Source organism: Amaranthus tricolor, chromosome 4 (genome assembly GCF_026212465.1).
Source record: "Amaranthus tricolor cultivar Red isolate AtriRed21 chromosome 4, ASM2621246v1, whole genome shotgun sequence".
In the NCBI taxonomy this organism is placed as follows: Eukaryota; Viridiplantae; Streptophyta; class Magnoliopsida; order Caryophyllales; family Amaranthaceae; genus Amaranthus; species Amaranthus tricolor.
This window is the reverse complement of record NC_080050.1, coordinates 3183618-3208473: the sequence shown is the minus strand read 5'-3', so window position 1 is coordinate 3208473 and position 24856 is coordinate 3183618. Positions and strand designations below refer to the sequence as shown.

The window sequence follows — 24856 nt, the reverse complement described above, 5'->3', positions numbered from 1 at the left end:
GTCTCATTGTCAGACCGTGTTATTAAAGAATTTGAACCGAGTGATTAGAGAACTTGCGATTTTTTTGATGACACGTTCTCAATTGAGCTGACCGATGTATATTTACCGTATAAAGTGATCACTTAAAATTTTAAATTGATTAATAGAAAAATAATTTAATTATATAGACTTGTCTCATGATGAGACAATCTCATACAAAATAAACTATTTTTGTTAACTTGAGTTCAAACTCAATAAATGGGACCGTCTAGGAGACTGATCCATACGTAAGTCTAAATTTTTTATAAATAAACGTTCTAATATCTAAAAGTGTGAATAAGTTTTAAATTAAATAAACCTCTTTCATATATAAAAATTTAAAAAAGCGTTTTTAAAAACTAATTGTCAAAATAAGTATGATAAATTCCCAAAATATCAATACATTGTACGACATTCTTAAAAGGAAAAATTATATGAAACTAGTTAATGTATAAGTCTATTTAAAAAAACTAGTTAATGTATTTCTTTTTGCAAAAAACTACTTAATGTATTTCTTTTTGCAAAAAACTACCTAATGTGATATATTTATCTGCAAATAAATACCACTTAACAGAAAACATTAATTGACCGTTAAGTTTGAGAGGTTAAGTTGTGTATGTGACAGCATTTCATGGGTCCTCATATTTTTAAATAATTAAAAATTAAAACACATAAATTAACAAAAAAGATATTTTTTTACGTCATTTTCAACGTTATTTTTACGCATCATAACGATGGTTTTCAAAAAACGAACGTCCTAACTACCCTTCAGAATAACTCTTTCAAAAATCCAGTCAAAACAAATACTTATTCACCCATTTCCCGACACGTAAACCGAAAAAGATACTTAATGCCATTTTTACCCATCATGACGATGATTTTTCAAAAAACAGACGTCGCTATTATCCTTATGGGATAACTCTTTTAGAAATTTGATTGAAACAAGTACTTATTTGTCTATTTTTCGGCACGTAAACCGAAAAAGATATTTAACGTTATTTTTACTCATTATAACGCTATTTTTTAAAAGGTTTATTCTATATGGCAGGCATCAACTATTGCAAAAGACGAGTGGTAGCAATTTTTAAAATTCTTTCCATGAAATATCACTTAACTGTTGAACAATTAACTACAGTAACATTATAAGGGAAAAACGTTTATTTTCCATTAAATTGAGAAATTATCATTTTACCCATGTCTTCTTCCTCCTCCACATATAAACAACTTCTAAACTTAATTCCCAAAATAAGCAAAATAAGCATTTAATTCCCAAAATAAGCAACTTCTTTATTCGTTGTTACTAATAGCGAACAACTCCGAATCTGTGCTCTGGGCAAAAAGTGTTTATTTTGAAAATTAAGTTTAAAAGTTGCTTATTTTTTGAATTTTTTATATTAATTTGCTTATTCTTCTCAAATTTTCATACGAGTAAGCCCATAAAATAATTATGCGATAAATTGTCATGGTCTAACAACTTCCACCAAAACAAACGAAATCCAATATGAAGTTCCAAAACAGGTAACCAAGAAAAGAGATGAAACCGATCCAAATTCACAAGGCAAAAAGCACAAGTGTATCCTCATGTGTAGTGCATGGCATTGAGGTTCAACAATTAATGTATTACAAAGTTCTAGGCTTCGAATGCAGGCCAAGGTTGTGGATAAACACGAATAACCTTCCTACAATCGGATGTGCATGGTTAGCAAAGTAACCACGACATTCAAATACCATATGAAGTACCATTTGCCACAAAAATGATTCAACATACATCAATAAGGCAAACATTACTTTCTGAGATGGGAAACAACATTTCCTGATGGTGTTAATCCCCTGTAACAAAGGTCCTGTCGAAAAAGAAAAACAAACGTTCAAGCAATATACAACAGTTCATTTCAGAAAACAGGAATACGATCATTAATGCATCATTAAGCATAAATGTAGAGCTGATCAGCTTGCACATGGCCAAATATTGGGCATTTTAGGGTGGGTTCGATTTGTTTTGTACTATGTCAGTTGGCTTGGGCCACCCCAATCGGCCCAGGCACGCTACTTGGAACTTTTAACACCTCCAAACGCCAAAGCATATCTATATGCTAAAGCGGTTGCTTAGTCAACAGTAGCATGTGACATTGAAACTATTACGTTGACTTGGCCTCTGTTTATTTACGCTGTGTTTGGATAGAGAGAAATGCAGAGAAAGGAGGCGAGGTATTTGAAAGAATGAAGGATCCCTTGTTTGGATAACAGAAAGAGAGGGGAGGAATTTGGAGAGAAAACACCTGTTTTTCTTCCTTTTTCCTTCTCTTCCCTTCTAAACAAATAATATGCACTCGTCCTGCTTACCCCTCCCCTTCCTTTCCCTTCCTTTCTCTTCCCCTTCCCTTCCATTCTTTTCTCTCCTAATTTGCTATCCAAACAGAGTGTCGTTTTGGATTTTGTATCTTAAGAACTCTTTATGGTTTCCAATTACTTGGGATTTAGACTCTGAAGGTACACCACCTCTTTAGTCTAATTGAAATTTCAACATCTTATCGATTTTCAAATACGGGGTAGATTATATTCCTATCATCCTATGTGTTTCATATAATGGTTTTAATCATGGTTTCCGGCAGTTCTCCTGATTTCCTTCATTTGTTAATTGACTCTTAGTTTATTCACTATTCGCAACAAAATGCATAAGATGATCAGATCAAGACATAGAAAGATGAAGCATAATGCTACAAAAAGTTCATCAAATTAAAAAGTACCTTGATGGTTCTGCAAGGGATGCAGAGCTAGATCTTGGAGCCGGTCTGGGTTACATATATAATCATGTCATTCTTTGTCAACACCAAGCAACAAACATGATAAGAAAACAACACTAACCAGCATGCAGAAAACATATGAACTAACAAATAAATAAAGCACAACACCGTAAGCATGGAGAAATATCGTCATTATACCTTGGGCTCCTTTCTAAACTTCTGCTTCTATCTCGGATTGGGCTCCTACTCCTACTCCGGTTTCTTGGTGGACTACCCTCGTAAGCTTTTATCTTCAAGTACATGTTTCAGAAAGTAAGAAATGAGAATTGAGACTCATGAAGTTAACTTTGAAATACAATTGCATGTCAGATTCAGAAATTGTAACATGTGATTTCTTTTTTGAACTTTTTTTGGCTATTAGTTTTTCCTTTTGTTACCATAGATATAATCAAGTAGCTCACAGATTAGCTGGATAGGAAATTGCAAGCCTTTGCAATGAAGTCGGGAAAAGTAAAGCAATATGATCTTTCTGCTACCCTCCTACCCTGACCTTGACTTGTGCGGGATACTGGGTTAATGACTCTTCTTGATACATGGATCCCCCTTTAATTTCAAAAAATGTAACATGTGACCAAGCATGCTGTTGCTATTGCTTTGCTTTTCACTTCAATGTGCAAAATGAAGTATGTAGTAGGTACAACAAGTCCACAAAAGTTTACACTCGTCTCAGTCTATTGATGGACGACAATTGATGCAGCAATGGTAGTGTAAAACAAAGCACAAAAATTCTAAACTACTTGCCCAAACCCAAGCACAAAAGATAATAAAAGCTTTCTAATGTTCCCCCATACCATGAATATGATGCATCTTGTTTATTTTTGAGGTGATTGTAATGAAGCAAAATGAAAATGCTATGCACAACAAGCTATTGAAAATTATAGTCAAGGAGATATACCCGCATGTAGGATCTTGAGAAAGGATTTCGAAATTCAGTGTTGTCCAGTTTGCGTATCTGTGTGAGAAATAAATCTCATCGTTAAAAATTGAGCATTCAACAGAACATATTTATCATAAGGCATTGGACTCACTGTCACATGATTCAATAATCTCCTTGCAAATCGCGTATCAAATAAAGTGAATTATGATCAGTTTTAGGCTATTTTAGGATTATTATGAGCGAATCGTGAATTAAAAAAGCAAATTAACTGGCAAATAATGTTACACTGATTGGAATACTTGTGATACTTACAGCATATTGCATATCTTCATAATTAGTATAGTCAACTATTCCCATCATACCTGAAATAACATTTTCAGACAAATGAGAAGTCATATAGAGAAGCAACGAAAATGTGAAATAAAATAGATTTAGTACACATCCTTGATGCATCAAGGTACAGAGCATTGAAAATATGAATCGAATCTAAAATAGTATAAGTTGCAATTAAGAGAATTCTGGTGATAACTTTTCTGGTACACCCGAACAAAGCCACATCAAGAAATCAACAAAAATAGTTTCATACCTTCACCATCACGAAAAACTTGCGCAAAGCACACATCCCCAGCCTTACGCATATGATCCTATAAGATAGAGTAACAATTAGGATGTGTGATGGCTGAGCACCGAAATTACTAAAATATATAGAATTCTCAGTTCCCACACCTTCAGATCTTGCCACGAGGCCGAAGGGGGCAGTCCACGCACAACAACTACATAACAAAATATAAATCAATATCATGCTGACAATAAGAAATAGAGGAAGAACTAAACATCTAGAGGAATGGGTTTTGTAAAAAGATAATATGATTTTACTTCTATCTTTTATACTCCAATGTATAAATATTGTTAGAGTTTATAACATATCATGGGGCCTTAACCATCAGCTAAAGCTTTTGTTGAGTTGGTTCCTTGACATGGTATCAGAAGCCAGCGAGAAAAGAGATCACGGGTTCGAATCTCAACCACCCCTCATTTAAAGTAGAATAGTTAGCGCCAGGTATGAGGAGGATCTGTGCTGTATCCACATTTCAAGCCCAAAGGTTCTCGTAAGAGAAGGCGTGTTAGAGTATATAACATATCATTGGGCCTCAACCATCAGCGTAACCTTTTGGTTGAGTTGGTTCCTTAACAAATATTCCACAAGCATCTTGTATTTTCTTTGTATTGGGAGGGTTTGAATAGCAGATCTCTGAGAGAGATCTCTTGCATGTACTTTCAGAATTTCTCTAGAATCCCTTCCATTTAAAATGAATTCATCTACCGGTTTTTCACTGCCACTTGATTTTTATGCAATTGTTTTTCTAGTGTTGTTTGTGATTACTATTTGTCTTGTTCAATCCCTTGTACAAGTGTTATTCGTCTTTGTATACATGTACTGGTCCTTAACAAACGATGGGTCGGAAAAGTACAAAAAAGGGTCTTGTGAATTGTGATCATTGAAGATTATATGTTTTTCCTCAAAGGAACTGACTCTTAAGTCTTTTCTGCATCCTACTTCCTACTACTCCTCAGAAGCTACTCCACACATCGCCATGTAGCATCTCTGAACTAGTCTATGCAAGATGCACTAGAATTTCCCCTAAACAATTGCCAATTGCTGCTGAAATCTAAATTACACAGAAAAAAGTTCCAAGTCTTTTATTCACATAATTGTTGTTAAACCCCAGAACAAGTATAGAAAGCAGAATGATGACAATGTCCATTTAATATTGTATGTACCTCGAAACTCAGAATGACGGGAAACACTATACTGCCCACCTCCACTATTGCCACCTCTGCCACCACGTGGGCCCATAGGGGACCTACCCCTACCACCATGAGCCAGCTCAACCTGAATAACAAGCTACTTAATAAACTGAAAACTGAGCAGCAAGTAAAACATGTATTTGTAATTAGTGGCATATACCCTCAGAAGACAACCATCAAAGTTATAGCCATCACGACCCCTTATTGCATCTTGAGCATCCCTAGGATCCTCAAACTACCAAAAAAGAAAAAGAAATACAAAGTTAAAAGGGGCAACGTAAGAATGTTTTACGGATAACTTCGGTGTAAATCTGGCATCAAAACATCGACAGGCTGCCCAAAGGTTGTAGTACAAGTCCTTCGTCAGAGCCTGGTCCTCAAAACCACCTCAATGACTGACCTTGAATATGGAGCTAATATGCATTTTAAGATGAAGGGTATACCTCTACAAAAGAATAGCCTGGAGGGCGTGGAGGAAGCTTCAATTCAATATCTACGATACGGCCATACTGCAGCAAGCGGAAAGAGTTTTTCTAAGTATTCATAATCATTCTATGATTAAAACAGATGATGCAGACAATAAAAAAATAGTAAAAACCAACAAAATAGAAGTTTTTCGACTTTGCAGTTTTGTTTTTAAACTTTCCATTGTTAATGACATGTTAACTTTCTTCTTTATCCTAAAGCAATGAAGAGCATAGGAAATAAGATGAGAGACGCAGCCACTGTAGAAATCAAAAGAACTAACACATAAATACTGATAAAAGAAGCTAAAAATAATCTGTCAGTGTCTCATGTTAGGTATAAAGAAATGATACTCGTGGGGGATAAACTGAGTGAGCACATATCTCCTTGTCCTCTCCTTGGAGGGGGCATAGATATGATATATCCGTTACCCTCCCCCCAGGACCCTGACTTGTGCGGGAAAATGGGTTGATGACTCTGACTCTGAATGTGGTGAATAGAAGCCACTTCTAATAATTGTCAATCATAGATATCAATAGTACATCCCAGCATGGAAGCTTAATATTTAGTGATCAAAATAATGCATTAAATTTGACTGAGATACACTACACGTCATTGCAACATCAGGTGCATCATGTCTCTGAATTTCAAATTACAAGAAAGCATCACCGTCTTTAACAACTCAGTAAAACTTAAACAACATGATTTTATTACCCCTATGCCATTAAAATGGCTCCTTCGAGGGTTTAATGGGTTGGATGTACGCAACCTTACTCTTATTAGGATAAACTTATGATGACAGAAATACCATCCGTACAATAAAGCATAGTAAAATGTTGAAATCATTACAATGGAAACTTAGAAAATACACAGAAAAATACATAGCCATGACAATAAAGGATTTTTATTTTCATCAACCAAGTTCACACTTTGTTTACAGTGACTTTCAATGCTATTTGTATCTCAGTATATTACTCTTGCATCCGTCTCCCACAAGTTTTTTCCAAAAAGAAAAAAAAAACAAAAATGATTTGGTCTTCAAGTGTAATGTTTTTTCAAGTAACGAGCACAAATACCTACGAAGATAGTAACCAACTTGCCAAAACTTACACAACCTTGTAAAACAGATCTTCAAGCTCATATTCCTTTACATCCAGCGGAAGATTTCCAACATAAATTGTGCGGGAGGCACGACCACTACCAGCCATCCGTAATGAATCAATTTCGCTGCAGGTTTGCTGCAGGCAACATAAATGCTTATTAAGTACCTATAATACATCACTCATAAAAGGTAATTTTCAAATAAAAAAACTGCCGTGTAGCATCAGTAGATAAACACAGGATAAGCAAAGCCCAAACTGAAGCGGACCATGAGAGCAATCCACACTGTGGTGCTACACAAGCTTCGCCCAATTCTCTTCCTGATTCTTGCATAGGCAAAGAAGATCTTCTAAGCGTGACCGAAAATCTCCTTTACCACGACACATCAAGGAAAGCACAAGCACATTGAACTCTCCCTCTCCCCTCCTATATCCCTATATATGTTGCTCCTATTTGTCCAAGCTCCTTTCATCTATCATGAAGAAATTGTGCGTCATCAAATGTCACAATACGGAGAGTCGGTTATGTATTCATAAGTTATAATTAAAATTAATGAATATATGGTATTAGTTCATGTTAGCTACCTAGTAAAATAGTTTTATAATTGGAAGTAGATCAAGGTCAAGACTCAAGAGACAACTAGCATATCCAGGAACAGTGTAACATAATTCGCCAACTAATCTGTGTTTTGAATTTGTGAATGCTCAAAATAGTCCACAGCCAACCATAATTTGTTTTTCAATTCGCGAGAAGAGTAATGAATCGTGTATAACTGTCCAGCAACCCGAGAATTCAAGTTCTGTATAGCAAAAATTGAATCCAAATGCTGCTTGAACTTGAATCTTAAGCCCTTAACAAATGCAAGACCTTCAAACAAATACTTCCTGATTAATCACAACCTATGCCTCCCAGAAAAGGATTCTAAAAACCTATCCATCTAGAAAATGCCTAAAAGTGTTAGAACAAGCCAAGATCAGATCTTTTGACAATACTCATTTCTAAGCAAAAATGAAATTAACCCTTTCAAAAAATCATAGTCTACAACTTAATATCCAAATTTAGCAACACCCATCTAATTAATTGTACCATTTCACATCATTCCCAAAACATACACTTAACACAATATACCCATAAACCCCAGAAACAAAAATCATACAAAAAACCCAGAAGAGATTGAATAATAAAGAAGAAAACTTTATAGCTAACAGTAAAGAGAAATCAATTCAAGTATAATGAAGAATCAAATTAAAATTTAGTAGCAATATATGAATAGATATTGTAAGGAATAGCAGAAATTGAAGATCTAATTAATAAAGTTACAAGTTAACAACCTGTTTTGATGAACTAAAAGAGTGTTCTTCTCAGCTCTTGCTCAGTTGAAACTGCTGGATTTGCTCACAGAGTCACAGCCTCATAGGCTCTGATATTTGGAGCTTGAAGCAAAGCAAGACTGGAAAAAAATATGAAAAACTCCTACCCTAATGAAATCTTGTGTCACATAATTAATTTAAGCTGATAAATAGAAAAAAAAAATCTATCACGTATTGCCTTATTTAGTGACGGATTTGAATGTTATATTAAGTGAGCTTGAAAGAATTAAGTTAAAGTTAATTTTAAAGTTAATATTGTATGTAAATAAAAATTATTAATATTTTAAATTTTTTAAATTTCATGGACTGATATAATTAAATAATAAAAAAAAATTAAGAGTTTAAAATTTACTTTAGATTAGCATTATCAAAAAGATTAAATGCTCATATAAATAACGAATTTGAATTTTATATAAAGTGAGCTTGAAAGAATTAAGCTAAAGTTAATTTTAAAGTTAATATTGTATACTATAAATAGAAAATATTAATATTTAAAATTTTTTAAATTTAACGGGCTGATAAAATTAAATAATACTAAAAATAAAAATCAAGTGTTCAAAATTTATTTTTAAATTAGCATTATCAAAAAGATCAAATGCTCATATACATGAATAATCATTTGCGTTAAACTTTGTTCGTAAATAGTGTAAAAGTTAACCGAAGAATTTAACCCCAATATCCAAAGGAACAAAGGTTTAAGTCTCAAGAATTTACGTGATTCACTCTTAATTGAACTACATTCATGGTTCTAGCCTAGATGTGTTATTGGTTCTTCAAAGATCCTCCAATGGAGATACAAAGATGATGATGATGATTACAATTGAGAAATAGAGAATAAGGAGAGAAGAGATTAATTTGTAGAGAGAGAGAGAGAGAAAAATTAAGAAAGCATTAGTCTAATAATTATGTGTTTAGCCCTATTTATAACATATAGGGACTAATACACTTAGGAGTTGTTTGGTATTTGTCATGAAATGGAAAGGAAGTGGTGACAAATATGATATGGAAATGAAAATAGTAACCATTATATTAATAAGTTGTTTAGTATAAGTCTAAGTAAACCAAGGATTAAGAATCCATATTTTTAATTTTTACCTTATATGAATTTTACACCTTTTCACATCTTTTCACCACAACATATAAATCAAGGATTAAGAATCAACGTCAAACCCTAATCACTATATTAACATATTGTAATTTTTTTGATGTATAGAAGTAGTATCAAATAATAGGCTCATAATAAATAGGGTCATATTAATGATCGAATTTAAGTCGAACCATTAAGATCTAATTATAAGTAAAATAAAAATAATAATTAATATTATCTCACTTGTGTGGAAAGTAGAAACCACTTAATGAAATTATAATAATAGAATATTGTCTCGACTTAATAATATCTTCCACTATTTAAATTTTCTATATTTATTATTTTTGTCACCCTTTATCTTAATTTAAACTTTTTTATGGTGAGGTTCGGGTTTAGATTTTTTACTCTAATTCATTTCAACATTTAATTTAATAAATCATCCCACAAAAAAAAAAATTTAAATATACTTTTCATATATACTTGCAACTTATATAGCACAAATAGTTAAAATTAGATATTTTTTTAAAAATTAGATCAATACTTTGTTTACGGTACCAATCAAGTTTAAATAAATAATATAAATAAAAGGCTAAAATGTGATTCACCCAATAAGGCGGCGGTTAAAAATTCTCCACTTATGAATAGGATATATGCTCACCACTCCAAGATGGGATATTAGTTTGATTTTTTTTATCTTAAATAATGCTCTAAAATTAATTGATAATGATCGTAAATATCAAAATTTTAGGAAGGATAACAATTTAAAAACTAAATATGAAATGTGCCAATTTGAAAAAGATAAAGATTTAATAAAAAGCTTTACGTAATATTTTGAATAAATGTATATTATTTATTTAATGATACAAATATTATTTTATAACATATTGGATAAATTATTGAATAATACATAGTAAATATGAATTGTAAAAAATCTATCATACATATAAGATATAAAATAAGTGCATGGGTATCCATCTAGGTGATAATCATTGTAAATATAATCAATGATTTTAAAATCGTTATGTTTACATGCAAAATCGGATGATGATTTTAAATGTTCAATAATTTTTTTATAAAATTCTAATAATGTACATAAATAAATACGTCCAATTAATCTTATATTATTATATTAAAAAAGCAATTATAGATAAATTCTCAAATAAGGTAGTTTCACAGTGATAACATTTTTGCTGGGCTAACTCAATGTACATTTACAGTTTTAAAGTGATCACTTATAATAATCACTTATTATATTAAAATGACCAATTATAACTTTAAATATGAGTCTGAAAGTGATCGTTGAGAGAAATAAACTAATTATATAGTCCGTCTTATGGTGAAACAGTCTCATACAAGACTTGTTGACTACTTTACAACTCATAATGTATGAGAACGTCTCACCATGAGACATGCCCATATAATTAGTCAATTTTTCTAATTGTTCACTTTAAAAATAGTAAATAGTCACTTTGATAGACTAAAGGTATATGAACCAACCCAATAGAAATAGTCTTACCATGACGCCATCTTATTCAAAAATTTGTGAGTATCACAAATTTTTACTCACAAATTATTGAATGAAATGGTGTTCATGGTAAGACACACATTATACATGGGTTAAATCACAAAATCTTAGATGAGATCATCTCACTTGTAAGACACGTCTTATTGGGCCGACCTATTTTTTTAAAAAAAACCAATTTCACAAATTAAAATATCAATTTCAAGAGACCAACTTGAAAACTTAAAAGATCAATTTTAAAGTTTTGAAATTGTCATTTTAAGTCGTGGAATTTGACAATTTCAATACTTAAAAGCTCAATTCTAATACTTAAAAGACCAATTTAAAGACTTAAAAGACCAATAGCAAGACTTAAAAGACCAATAGCAAGACTTAAAATTCTCATTTCTACTTTAAAGTAGGATGACTTAAATGAAGAAACTGATATTAAAAACTTAAAATAGACCTTTTAATTCTTGATATTAGTTTTTAAGTCTTGAATTATCCTTTTAAGTCTTGAAATTAGTATGTCGGAATTTTTTATAAATAATTGGGCATGGATCAGTTACACGACTTAGGCCGTTTCACAGGAAAGTACCTAAGAGTTAAATAATCCATCTAATACATAATATGAGATTAAGCTTTTTATTTAAAATTGTATCACCGAAGATCAGCCACTTATAAAAGCAACTCAGTATAGTTTTTTCAAGCAAAAGATTATGGGGATATTCGGGCCACTAGGTATATCCTTGAAAAATTAAAATGTATAAGATAATTTATAAAAAAAATGAATAAAATAGTATAAGTTTCAATATTATTTCAAAAGTAAACGTGAAATTCCCAAATTTGAGGTTTGGAGCCGTTCGTTAGTAACTGCGAACAGGTCAAAAAAGACAAAATAGTTGTTTGCAGTTACTAACTGCGAATAGCTATTTGACCTATTTTTATCTATTCCCAGTTAGTAACTGCGAACAACATGCTCCACAATAACAGGTCAAATAGCTGTTCGCAGTTAGTAACTGCGAACAACTATTTTGTCTTTTTTAACCTGTTCGTAGTTACTAACTGTGAACAGCCCCAAATCTCCCTCAGATTTGAGAATTTTGCGTTTGATTTTGGAATAAAGTTGAAACTTATATTATTTTGTTTATTTTTTTAATAAATTGTCTTATACATTTCAAATTTTCTATATCCTTCTTATCCAAATGTGGTAGGCTGGCTGCCCGCTTTTAAAAGGGTTAGGCCCAGAAGCGTGTTATGGTTATGTACCAATAGATGGTGGTCCTATTGGTTCCTTAGGTCCATTCATAATTCATATGCGCTTCATAAAATCTTTTGAACCATTAGGCCCTATTCTTTCAATTTTTTTGGATGGACTCTCATCCAATCACAAGGTTTGGTTTGAATGTGGATTAATTTCTTTTAATTTTTTTGAAGGATATTATAAGCACAATTTCTTATATGAAACGATTTCGCCGTGAGACGTGTCATATATTTGGGTTAAATAGTCTAATAATAGAAATTTTTCGCATAATGGACATTTTGTATAAACTCGTCTCAAGAGAAATTGTATAATGAATTATTGTAAGAGGCAATCTCATTGTTAGACAATTCATACATGGTTCAAAAAACCCATTTAGTATGACATAAATCTTCAAATGAGAAAGTCTCACGGATAGACCATCTTTATTAGGATGGTCCAATAAATAATGATAGTCTTAAATTGAGTAATTATAATCTTAAAGTGATCACTTATAGTTTTAAAATGCTCACTTAGAATCTTTAAGTGACCAATTAAAACCTTAAAGTGATCACTTTTGTAGTCATAATAAAGTGATCACTCATAACCTTAAAAGCGATTACTTACAATTTTAAAGGGATCCATTAGAGAACTGACTCATTTCACAATGAAACTGTCTCATACAAAATTTGCTGATAATATTAATAATGAGAATATGAGCTCTTTGTTTTGATATCGTCTCACTGAAATACAGTCTCTTACAACGAGCATAAATGATATACTAGATCATGATTTAGTGATAATGGTTAAGATAATAAGTATTATTCTTTTCTTCTCATCATTGTGAAAGTTGAATAATTAGCACATTGATCGATTATTGTATCCTTGTGGTTTATATTTTAAGGGGGTTGTTTCAATTCCAATTAGGTCATAAACTCATTCATGAAATGTATAATGAGAAAAGTTGAACAATCTAGGCCACATATGTGGCCATCTAGGGTTTGATTATAGAATTAATTTGGCATTATAAGATGCACTTGTAAGATACTTTATACTCTTAATTACTTTTTAATCTTCATTCAATTGGAGGGTGAACATGGTTTAATTTAGTACTTAAACCAAACTTAAATATTAGTCTTGTCTCAATTGGAATAAGTAACGTCTTTTAAAGACATAATTCGAAAATTAAATCCCATCTAATCATTCCCTTCTATCAGCCTAACTTATAATCCAAAAATTAAACCAAATTACAAAATATAATTTAAACGAACCAACAATAAAAAAGGAAAGATATTTAACTAGTAGAAACCAATAATTTTCTTAGGTAAATCATTGAAAAAGAAAGCATCCATTGAAAATTGAATCATGATATACTAGTATATCACATGTTAGATGACCAAAATAAATGATGGCAAACGGTTATAAATTGGGGAAGAAGTGAAAGTTAAGTATAATGGTACTCCTACTAGTTTGCCAATATTTTTATTTTGATCCGTATTTTCTACTTTGCAATTATATTTTTTATTTTAGATAATATTTTTTATAATATTTTTTATTCTTATCTACACAGTTTTTCTTATTTTTCTTATTTTTAATCTTATCCATATAATTTAATCGTCTCCGTATATCTTAAATCTTTGTGAAAAATGATTGTTGCATAATCATAGGGAGTGAAGGAGTAAGAGCAATGAGCTACAGCTAGGTAAGGTACATATAGTGCTTAAAAAGGAATCAGTCAAGTAGGTGAGAATGGGATTGTTGCCAATTTCGAGTGAAATCGCGCCATTTCCCCGCAATCATAGCCATCCATAAACTACTACTATCATTTATCAACTAGCTATAATAAGTATTAATTTGTAGTAAACGCCAAAACTTATCTCCATGTGCATGAATTTCCTCCTATATCATGCCATTAATATAAGCTAAAATTTATTACTTTTATTCTCATTTTTACTTTGTTAACTTTGTGTGTTAGATTTATGACGCTTTAAAGTGAGTCTATATCGAAACTTAATGAAAAATAGAAGGGGCAAAGGCGTAGATCTTAAAACTGGGTTAAAAAGGAAAGGGATAAATAATTAAACTTCAAAACTTAGGTTAAAAAATAAAGTTAAAATTTTGACCTCTTAGTATTGAAAACATTACCTCTACCACTAATCTAACCATTGTTAGAGTATGATTTTAAAGTTGTCATTACGTAGTATTGTATTAGGAAAAAAAAGTTCAAATTAAATTATGTCATTGCTTAAAGTGGTATAATAAGATGTTAATTAATAGACTGACAATGTTATTTTTACTACACATTATATGAAAAGTCAAAAGCTGAATCATATATTTAGAATTTTTATTTCAAGTTTAGTAATTGTTTTAGATTTATAATAGTTTGATAAAAATATTATATCGATATTTAAATATTTTATTTTATATATGTACTTCGATATTAGTACTAGAAAGAAAACTTGTAACAAGATGATAACACTTTCGGACTTTAAGGGAAGAAGCCAATAGTTAATCCTAACAACTTCATAAGGACATTTTCTTTTATTTGGCCTTGAGATTGGATTTAACGGCCCATTTACTGATCTGTATTAAAAGGTAGGAATGAAAATGATTTATAGTGTAAAATTTCATGATATGTATTAAGTCATTTCTATGGTAATGAAAGTTTAATCATAAAAAAGTTTTTTTGTTCACGATTTTCTATTACCATCTAATATCACATTTGCAAATGGTAAAGAATTAGAATATTTTTTTTAAGACAATCATGTTGTTGAAGGTGAATAATCATGACCATTAAACTTGTCAAAATATATTTCTACCAAAATTACTCTAATATTTTATTACCATTCCCACTATATAATACAAGTTATCAAACGGACTGTAGTTGACATATTTTCAAATTACTCAACCTATTGATCACAAAAAACACAATGCTTTTTGTTTGAAACCAAAGTTTCAACCAATGGTTTCATGATAATAGTTCACTTATTGCATGTGAATGTTGTATTAGAGTTGTAGATATACTTTCATAGTATGTTCAAATACTATTATGCCTTGGATTCTTACCTTTACTTTTTCCTTTTTACATGAATAAATCTTTGTCATGTAGGAATCCAATGGAGAATTACATATCATGTAGACTTGCATGCTCAACTTTGAGATCACTAGCAAAAAAGGACTAAATTCATTACATTTTCTACAAGATCCCTTGGATTCCAACTACATTCTACATGCAACCTTTAGAGGGAGACAAAAATAAAATAAAGTCATATAAGAAGACACAATAAACTATCCCTTTCAAAAGAAAAAGAGAAAGTAGGGTGAAAGTGAAGCATCACAAGTTCACAACCTAAAAGGGTTGTCAAGTACTAGTATAACAACCATGTTAAAAAAGACAATCTACATCTTTTGTTTCTTTAACTTCATTCTAATGGTAGAAAAAGTGATCAATAAAACTGAATTGAATGAAACTAACTCCAATGTATTTTGATTTCGAAGTAGAAATAATCCATTACAGACAAATAGGAGAGGAATATGTATCTTAATATAGGTGATAAAAATCAAACTCTTTTATTACAAGGGTAAAAAGGAAAGTCTTTGATCACTTTGTGATTAATCCATATTTGAATATTTATCAATAAATTATTGAATAAATTATAAATTAACAAAATTAGAACAAAAAATGGGTACTACTAGTCAACATTTGACAAGGCCATCCAAGCTTGCCTTCTTTTTTTTTTTTTTTATAATAAAGAACAAATACAATTGGATCAATAAAGGGCCTAAATAGCCACATATTGGTTATCCTGACTATTAGGTAAAGGGTTTGAATCCTATCTCCCCTTCCTAAATGCACCTATAAAAACAACAAATTTTTTGGTTCAAAAGTTATAAAACCAACCTTTTGAACCAAATAATAAAAATAATGCTACTAAATATGAACAAGATTTATGCCCTAGAGATGCTTCATGCATCCATGACATAAACCAAAATTATCTAATTGGGTTGTAACCAATACCAATTTTAGGTTCCAACCTCATGAAAAATATGCCAAAAAATTAAATTTAATCAATATGATTTTCCCCCCTTCATAATCCTACTTATGCTAATTAATGACTCCTAATACTACTAATTAACTATAATAACCCTAATAATTAAACATGTAACATAAACCAAGATTAAAAGATTGATCATATTATGGTTTAATTTGATCAATCTTATGAAAATCTTGGACGATAAACATGGCTAAATCTTCTTCAAGCTCTTGTTATCGCGATCCCGGGAAGAAATGGAGCTTATGTTGCTTCAATGTTGAAGATTAATGGGAAATATTTTCTTCTTTTTTTCACATTTTTATGAAATTTGTTAGTCTTTATAATATAAAGCACATGGGCTTCTTCTTGCTAGGTTGATGAAATGGGTTCAGAGGTAATTGCTCCAGTGGTAATTGCTTGAGAAGGACCTGACTCTGTTGATACAGCCATTATCTCTATAGTTGTTGTCACTCCTGCACTTATTATTTATTTTGTGTTAAAAAAGAAATTTATTTTATTTGCACCTCGGTTTAAGGAATAGGTTAATGAGGTTGAAAGAATAAATGAATTTGTAAATGAATTAAAAAAGAATCATACGAACCATTATCAAATGAGAAAATAATGCTGAGAAAATGAGTACAAATAAGATCAGAAGACAATAATCACTCAGAAGATAAACTTTTAGGATTAGAACGGTCAAAATTCAAAGAATGAAATAAATTAAAGGTTTGCTAAACACCGACTAGGGTGTAGTTTCTTTAAATTTATCTAATTACAATTTTCTCATTTTGTTGCATGCATTTTCTAACATGTTAAATAAATATTCATTTCTTGTTTTGAATTTGTTACATTATACAAATTAAAGCGATATTTTTATGGATCTAATGTAATAAATTCAAAGGAATTAGGGTATTAAATTTTTCATAAAATAAGATTTAAACGATGAAAATGTCCTAATAAAGAGGAAAAACTATGTTAAAATCAATTAGGACATTTATGTCATTTTAATAGTAACTCTTGTACTACCCAAACTCTACCTAAGTACAAGATCATGCACACCAAATGATATGAAACCATGTGAGTTTTCTTACGTCATTCCAAAGTCAAGCCACATCATTTTAGACTATTCTAAATGAAATTGAAAACTTTGTATTATAGCTAAAATAAATACCTATTTATAAATATATACTTTTTTTGTTTCTTTATACTGAAAGTCGCAACTCATCATTTAAACATTCATTTTGAGAGAAAGTAAAAGGACAGATCAATTAAAATAAATCAAACCATATTAAGATAACATCTTTATCGTATCGGTGAGTAAGTTTTAAAGCTAATATATACTTCCTCGTTTCAAAATACTTTCACCAAATATCTTTTTGCGCAATTTAATAAGTTTGTCGGATCGTTTATATCTAGAGTATTACATAACTAAAAACTATAAAAATTTGATATTATGAAAATATATGATCAGACGAATAAAACAAGATCCCACATGACTGTGTTTTTTCCTCTTATAATAGCCGAAATAAGTAAATTGTCATAGAATGAAGAATAGTGAAAAAATTGGTTTGATGCAAGTAATATGGAACGAGAAAGTATGTCTATTTATACTTTTTTTGGTTTTTATAGTTACTTTTATTTTTCACGCAATTCAATGTGTAATTTTAATCCTTAATATCTTTAGTCTTATATAATAAAAAGTTTTTAAAAACTTATATTATAAATATATGTATCAAGATGAATCTATAAAGATCTCATTTTAATTATGTTCTAGTTAAATACAGAAAAATATAGGCTAAATAAGATCAATTAATCAACAATAACTATTAAAGACCTAAGGTAGTATTATTCGTTCTCTTCCTCCATATATATCGATCGGTATCACGAATGTATTGCAAGTTAAAAAAAAAAAAAAACAGAAAAAAAAAATAAAAATAGAATAAAGAAAAAATAATAACCTGTAGTAGAAGTGATAGTATTAGGCATTGGCATAGTTGAAGTGGGAAGTGATAAGATTCCACTGGTATTAAGTTGCTGGGGTAAGAAAGGGTATTGTTGTAGCATTTGAGGATACTGGGTCCCAAAACCAAGAGCTTGATTACTTTGTGCATAAGGGGCATAATATGGGTAATAGTTGTGAAAATACCCTATTGTCCCTGTTGATGATGATGCTGCTGTTGCTGTTCCAGTTGTTGGGTAGTATGGAGAAAATTGTTGACCATACACACCATAGTAATTCTGTGGGTCATAAAATATTTTTATTTAGGGAAATTGTTGAACTTAAATTTAAGTTAATTTTTAGTGCATTATATCACATATTTTCTCTTTTTCATCCTAATAGATTTATTTAGAGGTGTTTAAAACACATTATTCGATCTGATATTTATCCGACATTGTAACCGAATTCAACTTGATCCGACTTTAAAATGCACGTAAAAGTATCTAAAAACCAATGTAGACACAACACTCTATTCTGGACCGAACTGAAATACCTAATTCGAAATTAACCCGATGGTTCAAATGAACACCCTAGTTTCATTTGACTGAGCACATTTACCAATGTAATAATTCTATCATTAATATATTTAATTGTCCATATTGTAAAAAGTAGATATTCATGATCTCACTTAACTATGTTAATTATAACTTATAAATTAAGAATAAATACAAGTTAAAAATAATCGATAATCAGTGACAAAAGTTAAATAATAAGACTATCAAGATGAGTAAGAGAGAGTGTACTAATAAAAAAAAAATAATGGAAATGAAGCTAGCAATTACCATAGGGTACATTGTATCATGTGCATAACCAGTGAATCTGCAAATATAATCAAGGCACAAGAAAACAAAGAGGAAATATTAATGGATTTTTAATTTGAACTTGGATTAATAATACAAAGTCCATTAAAAACATAATGATTAATGATAGAATTTTATTAAGTGTCTTAGAATGTATTTTGAATTTTTCGGATTACATAGAAATTGATACATTATACTTATATATATAAATATTAAATTTTAGAAATTAAATGTACCAATTTTAATAAGACGGTGAAAAAAAAATTACGTTTCAATAAGAGAGCTTTTGAGAGCACATGTAACGATCTCAATATAACATTAGAAAAGTGTTAATTTTTTTTATCCCACTGAAATTAATACATTATATGTATCAATACGAGAGCTTTTGAGTTTTGAAATCAAATATACTAACTAAGATAGGGCAATAGAAAAAGTATTACCTTTTGTCCCTATGAAATTGTTACTATTATATATTAATATAATAATTTTTAAAATTAAATATAGCAATCTCAATATGACAGTAAATAAATTACTAAAAAATTTTACTCTAATCTAATAGGATTAGGTTTTAAATTTTAAAAATAAAACATTTTCCTTGGATATTCCCTTTTCTGCAACTGCATTTACCACAGTAACAATTAGGAAGACATTATGCAGTCAAATACAGTGATTTTGTTCTTTGACCATGTTTTTTAAAAGAAAGGGAAAAAGTTACATGTATTTAATTGGATAAAAATCTCACTACCTAAGAGGTATCTGAAAAGGGGGCACTGGCATTTTCGTTGATCTTTTTATTATTCAATAATAATAATGTAGCTAAAATTACTGCTTTCATAGGGATAATAAAATACCCTTCTAAAAACTTTATACCCTATTTAAAGACAATGGTTGAAAATTTAATTTAGATAATTAATATGAAAAAATCTTTTCAGTTTTGTTAAGTTTGGTAAAATAGAAGATAAAATGTTCTATATTGACTCTTTCCTATTCTATAAAATGTCTCGTTTGAGTTTATACAATTGTTGATTCGTTATTTCAATCTTTAATATTTTTAATTGTGTCTGATTCTAAGTTACTAAAAAATTAATATAAATAAAATTTACACTAAAACGAATTAAGCAACATTTCGCTTAAAATATGTTTTAAACTAAGAGTGATTAAAAATAGAGTAAAAACAAATGAGACGACATTTGATTAAAAAAAGGGAAGAGTATAAATTTGATTACATGAACATACACTCTCCTTTGATTTTGCAGACTTGCTGATATATTATTTCAACCCTAAAACTCTTATTGTATTTGATTAAAAGCTATAAAAATTTAATACTAATCAATTTAACCTGAGATGAATCAAATAAGATTTCAATTGACTATGTGTTGATTTATAGATTGTGAATAAAATGCAAACTAAAAGTAATTGCGGAATAGTGTCAAAAAAACATATTAGACATTTATTCAAGTTTTGATATCTCTAATTTAATTGAATTAAAATTATATATACTCCTATTATAAAACTTTGTACTAAGATGAATCAAACAAGATTTCACACGACTAAATTTTAACATATATAGTTTAAGAGTTTAATACATATATAAAGTTAATATTAAAATTCTTTACACTAAAGTTTGGGTTGCATAAGCATGTAAAAGAAATAGAAGTAATATTTTTGTTGTATTTTGGACTATTTTTTCTGCATTAGTATTTGTCTAGTTGTCTATAATAGTTTTGACCACTCCTCAAAACTGGCCCCAAATAACATGATATATTCACAAAAAAGTGAAATCATGGATCATGGTAAATCCTTAACTAAAAGTAATTATGATAATGTTTTTAAAAAAATTAAAATAATTAAAATATTAATTTAATTTAACAAAATGGCCACATTATTATGACTTACCCATAAGATGAATAAGGAAATGGAGGTTGGTGAGCAGATGGTTGATGATAGTAAGCTGGTGAAGATGAACCTGGATAAGCAGGCGCATTCATCAATCCAGGTGATGTTCTATACCTTCCTGCTCCTGCAACAACTGTATGCAATAATCAAATCAAATCAAATCGAATCGAACCGAATCAAATCAAATTCCAAAATTTTAATTTTTTTGACAGAACTTTCATCAAAAATTTCTTGCATGCAACCCATTCTAAAATATATCCAAAATTTACTAAACTTAAAAATATTTACATATAATCAATCATGATAATATATAATGCAGATCAATTAAAATAATCGTAGAGTTCTTAGTATAACAACACGACAATGCAGTCAACTGATACAGTTATGGTAACGTTAAATAATTAACAAATATATTATATACCCAAAATGCGATTGTTTTTGCACATTCACATCGTCCAACCAATATTTTTGCAAACATATGAGATATTTAACAAAAATATGAGATATTTCTTGATTAAATATTTATAACAAATAAATATAATAAGAAATTATTTCTTATTTTTACGATGTATAAACATTTAGTGGTCCAAAAACAACCAATTGGGATGATCTATGCAGTTAAGTTGCATTGAAATTGGTCAAAATCACCCAACCAATCCCACTAAACCAAAATTTGTTAGTTTTATAGAGATAAACCATTTTGAGGAGTGGGTGGACGGTTCTTCTGAGCACCAAAAGAAGCAAGATTGCAATTTGCCCTTCTTCCATCAATAACTGGTGATGGGTTTTGACATGCCCTAAAAGCTGATTCCGGATGCTTAAATGTTACCTAAAAATCATCCACATAAAAACAATTTTTTCCGATTAAAAAAAAAACAAAAATTTGATATTAATAAATCTATATCTATAAGAATCAATTATGATTTTATTTGATTATTTTTTAACTTATTAATGAATAAAATACATATTAAGATTAATTGATAAATAATTATTTGAAATAACAAATGAGATAATAATAGTGAATAGAAAATATTAAATAACAATAATCCCATAAAAAAAACTATTTACAAAATAACCCATTTTAAATACTTTTGTATTAATTATTAAAAAATTTATTATAATTTTGATCAAAGTATAACAAATAAACCAAAACAAAACGTAAATGAAATTCGAAATGATAAAAAAGGTAGAATTAATCTTACAAATCCATAGCCTTTAGATCTTCCGGTAGTTTTATCAGTGATGACTACAGCTTCCAAGATCTCACCAAATTGTTCAAAATATTTCTTCATAGTATCTCTTTGAGTTTCCCAAGCTAAACCACCCACAAATATTTTTGTATAAGTTGTATCATTATTTATGAACTGAATTCCATAATTATAATTTTCTCCAACTATATGAAATTGCCTTGGTTGAGACATAATCAAAGGAATTCAAATAAAAATGTATTATAATTATAATAATAATAATAATAATTGATGATTTATTCTATGAAAAAAAAGTATAAATTTAGATAAAAAATATAAAAATTAGTTTTTGGATTTTTGGTTTAAGAATTCAAAAACTAAAACCTAGATGGTTTAATATGCAGTAAAGACTAAAAAATGAAAAAATATAGGTATTTTTAAGATAATAGGGAGAAGACTAAGAAGATGAAAAAGAAACAGATAAATATGGGATTGAAAGAAATTTATAATGATATTATTAATAAAATAAAAGAAATATGGAGAATAGGGAGGAGAAGAGGGTACTATCACTATGTGTTAATTAAGATAATGCCTAGCTGGAAATTGGAAAGTGTAGAAGAGAGAGAAAGACAAGAAAGCTGCTACTATGTACCCACAACTATTGGGTTTTGTGAGAGGGGCTGCCTTTGTCCAATTACATTTATTTTCAAAACTTTGAGTAAATACTCACACTTTCAATCCAGGGTAATGATATTTTACTGCTATAAAAATTAAAAATTTCTTTATTATTCTCATTGTTTTTCTTGATTTGTACTTTTTTTTTTAATTATTATTATTTTTTATTTTAGTTTGTCTCATCTATTATTTATCATTCTCTCTTTTGGTAATGACTTTATTTTTTTTTAATCTAATTTAAGAACTCATTATTTCTCTTCATCTTACCTACTTATTTTTTTCATCTGTTTTATTTTCTAACTTAATTTCACCTCCCACCACATCTTACCCAAACTAATTTAGATGCATTTTCGTAATAAAAATTTTAAAATATTCCCAAACTAGTGCTCTTGTAAAAAATTGTGGTTGAAAAATTACAGTGTTACAAAGAATACTAAAATATGTATTTAAAATGTATTTTCTTATTTGCGACTACTTTTAGTTGTAATTATCTATATTATTAATTTATTTTTGGATTAGAAATGAAAATGTGTAAGTCTTTAAAAAAAACCAAAGGTTGAAAGTTTTCAAATTTAAAAAACTATAACCCCTTGCAAGAACACTAATTTGTGAAATATAAAATAGAGCTTCTTTTTTTGAGAAATATTTACCAATGAACTCAAAAGTGAGAATATTTATGTTATTTAACTATCAATTCTTTGACTTAAAACATTCACTTAAAGACTTAAAAATGCAATTTTCAACACTTAAACTCCCTATTATAAGTCTTAATCTTCATTTTTCAAAGGTTTAACTTTATTTTTTTATTATCTATCCCAACTTTTTAAACACTTATTTTAATTCTTAAACTGTTAAGTTCAAGCATTAAAACTCTTACTTTAAGTCTTAAATCTCTTACTTTAAATCTTAATCTTCTTTCTGAAAGATTTAATTTTATTTTTTTAGTAATTTATATATAATTTTTTTAATGAGCTACAATGGTAAGATGGTTTGGAGCTCTAATCAGAAATTTCTTTTTTTTATTTGTGTTTGTTAGACTATTTTGCACAAAGCACGTCTCATTATAAACCACTTCATACCTCAAGTTGTGTTTTTAATCCAATATTGTTAAATTTACACAATAAGCAATCACACTTGTTTAAGAATGACCGATAAAGTTCCAACCAACAAGTCCAAGTAAATATTATTTTTTCATTTTCGGAAATTTCATCAAACTAAGTCAAAAACCAAGAAAAAATAAGGGAAAATTACCCCACCTATCGTGTTATTTTCGCTTTATTTTATAAACTAAAATTTATTTTTACAGAATCACAAAGCTTCATTAAAATTAAAGTCATAAATTTTATTTAGATATATAAAAAATTGTTAAAACTTTATGTTAGTGTGATTGGTTTTCTTGTATTGGTTAACTCCCAATTAATTTTTCCTTAAATTTACTAAAAAATTTTTGTTTGCTTCTTTTACTACTCATTATAATTATCAACTGAATATTCCACTCAAAAATAAAGTCTGAGGGAAAGTAATGAACAATCTAACTATACCCATATCATAAGAGAGTTGGAGGAATATGATTAACTTTACTAAACAAAAAAAGTTGTTTTTTACTGAATTGATCTTATTTAACTACTCTTAATTCATGTTTTTAGATATAACGATCGTTATATATGATATTTGATGATATTTGTACTCAAATTGCAAGGCTGCAGGATGGAGTGGGGCAGCATTTCATAAGATGTTTTGGATTGCGGCAAATGCCTACAATGAGTACATTTTTGAAAAAGCTATGTCCAAGATAAAAGATTTTGATGCAACAGCATATGACTATCTCAAAAATGTAGAAGAGCAGTGGAGTGTGCACATGTTTGACAGGATAGTTTGTTGTGATCATAACACAACAAACTTTGTGGAGTCATTCAATGAAATAACAAAGGCCAACAGGGACATGCCTGTGTTGACATTGCTGGAGGTAAATTTGTGTCCATGTTTTGCTTAT

General features: G+C 29.5%; 2 protein-coding genes across 9 annotated transcripts; both read right to left on the bottom strand.

The window, feature by feature from the left end:
- Positions 1–1513: 1513 nt before the first annotated feature.
- On the bottom strand, positions 1514–8576 carry LOC130810452 (serine/arginine-rich splicing factor SR34A-like). Of its 8 annotated transcripts, none has more exons than XR_009041058.1 (14): positions 8406–8576; positions 7343–7546; positions 7089–7211; positions 5952–6017; positions 5669–5743; positions 5482–5593; positions 4426–4472; positions 4286–4343; positions 4012–4061; positions 3718–3774; positions 2961–3052; positions 2766–2810; positions 1787–1862; positions 1514–1697 (listed from the first exon to the last, which is right to left on the bottom strand). XR_009041058.1 is itself a non-coding variant. In XM_057676521.1 (14 exons), the coding sequence occupies exons 3-14, from the start codon at positions 7343–7345 to the stop codon at positions 1841–1843; spliced, it is 750 nt and encodes a 249-aa protein (XP_057532504.1). In that variant the 5' UTR covers positions 7346–7546; positions 7659–7941; positions 8406–8575; the 3' UTR covers positions 1514–1840. The 8 variants fall into 8 exon arrangements, 5 of the variants coding, with proteins under 5 accessions (XP_057532504.1, XP_057532507.1, XP_057532503.1 ...); XR_009041060.1 differs by having other exon boundaries at positions 2766–2837; positions 8406–8575; XM_057676521.1 differs by adding an exon at positions 7659–7941 and having other exon boundaries at positions 1514–1862; positions 8406–8575.
- Positions 8577–15959: 7383 nt separating this feature from the next.
- Positions 15960–22842, bottom strand: LOC130811057 (uncharacterized). The gene is made up of 6 exons (XM_057677214.1): positions 22204–22842; positions 21698–21830; positions 21002–21134; positions 19088–19124; positions 18265–18544; positions 15960–16779 (listed from the first exon to the last, which is right to left on the bottom strand). The coding sequence occupies exons 1-6, from the start codon at positions 22420–22422 to the stop codon at positions 16676–16678; spliced, it is 906 nt and encodes a 301-aa protein (XP_057533197.1). The 5' UTR covers positions 22423–22842; the 3' UTR covers positions 15960–16675.
- Positions 22843–24856: the final 2014 nt, after the last annotated feature.